Source organism: Tupaia chinensis, unplaced genomic scaffold (genome assembly GCF_000334495.1).
Source record: "Tupaia chinensis unplaced genomic scaffold, TupChi_1.0 Scaffold141530_1, whole genome shotgun sequence".
NCBI lineage: Eukaryota > Metazoa > Chordata > Mammalia > Scandentia > Tupaiidae > Tupaia > Tupaia belangeri.
Window position 1 is genome coordinate 1,045,057 of NW_006201391.1, and position 6,549 is coordinate 1,051,605.

At 43.0% G+C, this 6,549-nt stretch overlaps 1 protein-coding gene across 1 annotated transcript in view; it reads left to right on the forward strand.

Moving 5' to 3' along the window:
- The window catches only part of WNK1 (WNK lysine deficient protein kinase 1), a 181,534-nt gene that overhangs the window by 158,178 nt on the left and 16,807 nt on the right, over positions 1 to 6,549 (forward strand). The window contains 2 exon segments of the mRNA XM_027766228.1: positions 3,016 to 3,099; positions 3,450 to 3,510. Coding sequence (XP_027622029.1) covers positions 3,016 to 3,099; positions 3,450 to 3,510 — 145 coding nt within the window.

The window sequence follows — 6,549 nt, forward strand, 5'->3', positions numbered from 1 at the left end:
TCCCTTCCTCATGATTTTACATGCCCTGTAGCAAATTTTTTAAAAAATGATGATAAATAAAATTAAATAATTCCTTAAAAAAAAAAAAAGAATAACATAGCTCATGATCCAGGCCGTACTTAAAGTAAGAAACTTCTAAGTTCTGGGGGTTTTGTTTTTTGTTTGTTTGTTTGTTTATTTATTTTGGCCACAAGGCACAAATACAGAGAGTATGTGGGTAAGAGGGGGGGAAGGTAACCTCACTGCCACCCCCACTGTAAAAAACAGTCAAACTGCAATTCTTTCTCCTCATGTCCACCCTGTCAGGACTTTGGAGACAAACACAAACGAGTCCAGAGTGTTTCTCAAGCCACCGTGTTTAGTGCTCACATCATGAGCTTGGCCAAGTTTGGTCTGGCTACTATAGCCAATAAGCCATGGAGCCAGTCCTAATGTTTTTATAATGTTACTTCAACTTAATCTGGAAAACATTTCTTATTAATATTTTTCATATCTTCTGAAGGAATAAATGGTCAAAGTTGATAATTTGCCAAATACAGCTTTTTGCATCATTAACACTTTTAGAGTTGAGATTACATCTTGAATTTTTGAACTTAGGTTCATAGCCATTGTAGAAGTAAGCAGTGTACATATTTCTGATTCACCGCGAGAACCGTACTGATAACTGGGAGTGTTTTCCCATGACTTTGGCCAGACCATTTCTTTGTAAAAGTTTATCATTCATTTCATTGAGCACCTAATGAAGTAATGGTCATGTAGGTAGGTATAGAGGGGTTTTCATGGGAAGTAGGTACTGCATCTTGTTTGGTTTTTAAGTTTCTTTCGTGAGCGAGAGAGACAGATGTACTCAGCGGTGTCTTGGAGCATGATCCATAAAGCTTCCAGCGCTGCGGGGCATTGCAGTGCCACAGCCCTGCTGCAGCCAGGCCTGTGCTGTATCTCAGCGCACCGCCCATATGGCCCAGCGCGATGCTGACATGAGAGTCCTTGCAAAGGAACGGAGCCCAGCATCGTGGACTTACCGTGTCCGTCATAGACTCATCTCTGCTCCTGTGAGTGCAGTGATGACCAGAGCTCTCATGTTTAAGTTGTTCTTTCCCTTTCCTATTCCACCCCAGCACCAACATTCCCGTAAGGAAAGTACTTAGAGATTCCACTGTAACCATGAAAGATTCAGACATGGGCCAACTAGAAACTTAGAAAAAGCATGCTTACTTTCAAAGCCTCGTCTGAACATAGCCTTCTTTCTCTGAGCCCGATGTACGGTAGAGTATAATGTAAGGCATTTGCCACATAAAGTAGTAACTTCAATGGAGAAACCATGCCCTCAGCCACCAGATTTTGAAAAGGTACATTGTGAATGTCTGTACATTAGGAGTTTAGTTTTAAGCCTATTTTCTCATTAAAAATGTGTTCAGAGAGTCCAAAGTATGGTAAGAAACAACAGATGGCATGGAGGGGTGCAGGAAGTGGATAGTGCCTGCTTACGTGGGGAGAGAACTGTGTGGAGCCGGGACAAGGATAAGAGCTGTGGCCTTGGGCTACGTGGTAGCCAGGTGTAGTTAACAGGATGGAAGGGGAGAAGAATACTCCATAAGACCTGGAGAGAAAACAGTGTCTCTTGATAGTGATAGAGTAAGTTAATGCTGGCTTCTTTATTTTTTCTTTTTTGGAGAGATTTTTGCTATAGGGCATGTGCGCTCACCTGTGAGACAGACAGAATGTGAGAAATCACACACACCCCCAAGGAGGGATAGCCACACCGCAGTCCCTTCTCTTCCTTTCTCCTCTTGGGATTTTGGGCATGCATGTATATGTGCCCTGTGTGAGTTTAAGCCTCCAGGTCGGGACTCGAGCTACAATCAACTGGGAGTCCAGCAACGTAACTATTATGCCATCTCCTGGTTCCTATTTTTCTTTTTTTTAAGTTTATTTATCTAGTCCATGAAAGGGACTAGAGAGAGGGAGAGTCACCCCTCAACAAGATCCTAAGTCAGTCAGGGTCACAGGCACATACATCCCTAGCACGCACAAGGAAACATCCGGGTACAGCCCTGGGACCTTCTCACAGATTGTCACGTCACTGCTGTGCCACTATGGCTGACCTGTTAATGCCATCTGTTCATAGGGACAAGTTTCCATAATGGAGTAGATAGTTGAGAAAGAAAGTGGACAACATGTCATACATTTAATCTGTCAATAGAGCTTACACTTTTCCATATGCACGTGTGTGTGTGTGTTCTCCTAGTGAGAGACAGAGTGCGCAGGATGAGGAGAGGCAGGGACTGAAGAGAGGACTAAACCTGACCAGGGTCTCGACATGCCCCAGCCCCCCCGTAATAGGACCACAGGCATGGCTCTTGTGCCAGCTTGCCAGGTGGCTGGGAACCAGACCCGGGCCTTTCAGGTGACCCTGCCACTGTGCAGCAGTCCTCCTCACATGCAGCCCAATGGCTGGGCATTTTCTTTGCTTTGCTTTCCTAGTAACTTGGAAATGGGGGAAAGGACAGAGACTTTTATCCTCACCAGGCTCTCCCTGCACTGCAGTTCTTGGTTCTTGCTCCCCTACCTCCAGTTAGCTAGGACCACAGGCAGGTGTTCCACCGTGTCCAGCCTGCTTAGGGTGTGTCAGGAACAAACCCAGGCCTCTCGTGTGGCCCAGCCAGCACATGGCTGTGTCTTCCCACCTGGGTCACCTAGGCTAGGTCCAGGATCTATTATATATTTCTGTTACCTCATGTAACATCAAACATAGGAGGTATGAAAGAACAGTTTGAAACTGCAAAAACATAACTGTGGCTGGATTAGTCTAGGTCTAGAGACTAATACAATCTTAAGACACAATCTTAAAATCATCAGTATACTAAATTTAGCATGTTGAATTTGTTTTCACTGAAGACAAATGCTATATTGCACCAATCTAAAGTATAAAATAATATATCCTATGTAAATGGGCTTTATATTATGACTTTAAAGGTACCAGAAAACCGCATTGACTGTAATTGTTTTGTTCAGCCCCAGCAACCTCTAGAAGATCTTGATGCTCAGTTAAGAAGAACACTTAGTCCAGAGACTGTCGCTGTGGCATCAGCCCTTGGTGTAAGTTTGACAGTCTTGAGAAAATCCCATCATTGTGATGGATTACATCCCTGAACACATACTGTAACCTGACCCCTTGTTAATACCTTTCAGCTCCTCAGAGTCCCTCCTTCAGCCAGCCAACAGAGATAAGACAGATTAATGAAAGATTCCAATAAACAAAATAAAAAGCTCCCATGTTTACAGTATTTAGTTTCCACTATAAAAAGTAAAGAACATTTCCTTGTGCACAAGTGGGTTTTGTACATATAGTATCTTTCTACCTTTTTATAACATGGGAAAGCAACAGGGCAAAACTTAAGAATGACTGAAGCTAAAGGTCTTATGGTATCTGTGTGTGTGTTTTGCAGCCTGTGTCCACGGTGTCTCCAGCAGCAGTTACAGAAGCAGGAGCACAGCCTCAGAAGGATGGTGAGAAACAGCCTTCTTCTGTTTCTATTTCCAGTCCACCCTTTAATGTATTAGAGATGTGACTGTTTTTTTTTTTTTTTTTGGAGAGATTTTCACTGTAGGGCGCGTGCGCTCGCCAGAGAGAGACAGAGAGACAGAAAGCGAGAAATCACCCCCCAGGGGGGATGGTCACGCTGCAATCCCTTCTCCTCCATTCTCCTCTCGGGATCTTGGGCACGCATGCACACACGCCCGGCGTGAGTTTTAAGCCACCGGGTCCGGGACGTGAACCACGGTCGACTACGTGGGAGTCCAGCGACATAGCCATTACGCTAACTGCTGGTTCCCGAGATGTGACTGTTTTCAAAGAGACATTCTTGAGACTGTTGGTGTATTGGAGACTGTTGCAAGGAACATTTTCATATGTTTCATAATCAACGAACATTGATAGTAGTATCTAACACATGAAATAGCAGCAGATTAAAAAATCTTTTATGTCATTATGGGAAAGGTGGTGATAGTTCTTAGCATGATGCTCTCACTATTAATTAGGCCAGATCTTTGCTAAGAGGAATGAAGAAATTCAAACATATTTATAAAATGTAATCCCTTGGCTTTTCTGACACTGAATGTTGTTGGGTTTTTCTGTTTGTTTTGGTTTGGTTTTGGAGAGCTGTTTGCTATAGGGTACATGCGCTTGAAAGACAGAGAGACAGAAAGTGAGAAATCACCCCCCAGTGGGGATGGCCACGCCACAATCCCTTCTCCTCCATTCTCCTCTTGGGATCTTGGGCACGCACCTGGAGTAGTTAAAGCCACCGGGTCTAGGACTCAAACCACAGTAGACTACATGGGAGTCCAGTGACATAGCCATTACACCAATTGGTGGTCCCAGCCCTGGATGTATATAGAAAGAAATAAGTCTGATTGGGACCAGCAGATGGTGTAGCAGTTAGGTTGCTGGGCTTCCACATGGCTGACCACAATTCGAATCTTGAACCCAGTGGCTTCAATCTCACACTGGGCACTTGGGTGTGTGCCCAAGATCCCAGGAGGAGAACAGAGAAGAAGGGATAGCAGTGTGGCCATCCCCTCTGGGGAATGATTTCTCACTTTCTGTCTCTCTGTATCTGTCCAGTGAGCACACACGCCCTGAAAGCAAAAATCTCTCAAAAAAGAAAAAAGAAAGGGAAGCTGAATAAGCCAGTCATACACTAGTATCATATAAGTACATTATTTTAGTTACTTGGCTTACACATTGTTTCATTATTTCTATTTTCCAAGTAGTTAAATTCTGAATTGGCTCTCTTAAAATTGTTACTTGCAAATCAATGGAACAGACTAGAAAGTCCAGAAATGGACAAAGTAAGAGGAATGTAGATTATCAAAAGCTAACATGCATGTGACAAAAAATAAAATGAGAAGTTTACTACAAAAACAAAAGGAATGGAGGAGACAAAAGGGAAAAAAAAAAAAACGGCCTTTCAAAATCAGGGAGAAAAGGATGGGATACTTCAGTAAATGATTTGAAACAAATAGATCAAAGATTAAAAATGCTGTTATAAAGTAGTGTTTCTGTTTTTGTTTTTGTTTTGTTTTTTTTTGAGAGGCTTTTGCTATAAGGCCCATGCGCTTACCAGAGAGACAGAAAGTGAGAAATCGCCCTCCAGCAGGGATGGCCATGCCGCAATCCCTTCTCCTCCATTCTCTCAGGATCTAGGGCATGCACGCATGCACATGCGCCCAGCATGAGTTTGAGCCACTGGGTCCTGGACTCGAACCATGGTCGACTACATGGGAGTCCAGCGACATAGCCATAACCCCAACTGCTGGTCCCTGTAAAGTAGTTTTATAAGAAAACATAAGTGGAATTCTCCCCCTCCCCCAGTTTTCTAGCCCAGGATCATCAAACTTCTTTCTTTAAAGAGCCAGATAGTAAATATTTTGCTTTTGTTCATGTAAAAGTTCCTAAAATTTAGCACAGATCAAAAATAATTAAAAGATACAGAAAAGGGAACTTAAACATGAAGATCTCAACTTTCTTAATGATAACAAAAGTGAAAAGTAAAACTACAAGTAATAATATCTCTCACCTGTTGTTTGTAAATTCAGAAGTTTCCTAGCCACTGGTGACCTGGCACTGGTTCTGTGGAGATCATTTTAGTAATGGGTATCACAGTTTGAAAGGGAATGTTTCAACGTTTCTAGTCATAGTATTTACTCCACAGATCTATTATAGAATAGCAGGAAATTCTGAATAATGACCCATATGTAGAATGGCCCACTGGGATACCTCTGGCACGATACTGTACAGTCATTAAACAGAAGGAGGCACTGATATGGGTAATCTAAGATAGATCATTCCGTGAGAACATCGAACTCAGCATCTGACTTGCATAAAATAAAACATACACTGGCATATGTCTACACAATCTATAGACAGAAACTTAAAACAGTGGGTCGTCCTTGGGGAGGAGGTCTTACTCAAAACTGGCTATCAGCTATACTTCCCTGTTGTAGGGTTTTGCCCAAGTATTGATTGTATTGTATTGTATTGAGAGAGTAAAATTAGTTGTCATTTTAGAAATGGGTCCTAAGTTAAATCTGATCCTTCCTTTCACTTTCTTATGTCTCTGAGTTAAAGAATGAGTTCTGGAACCAGCAGTTAGCGTAATGGCTATATCGCTGGACTCCCACGTAGTTGACCGCGGTTCACGTCCTGGACCCGGTGGCTTAAAACTCACACCGGGCGCGTGTGCGTGCGTGCCCAAGATCCCGAGAGGAGAATGGAGGAGAAGGGATTGCGGCGTGACCATCCCCCCTGGGGGGTGACTTCTCGCTTTCTGTCTCTGTCTCTCTCTGTCTGTCTGGCGAGCGCACGTGCCCTATAGCGAAAAACCTCTCAAAGAAAAGAAGAAAAAAAAAAAAAAAGAATGAGTTCTTAATGCCCTTAACCTTTGTTTAATATCTCATAAAGGTATAGTTAAGCTATGAATCTTCTTTGCTTAGGTTTAATTTTTATTCCTTCAAACAATGCCTTCCCATGGGCTCAGGGAAAGA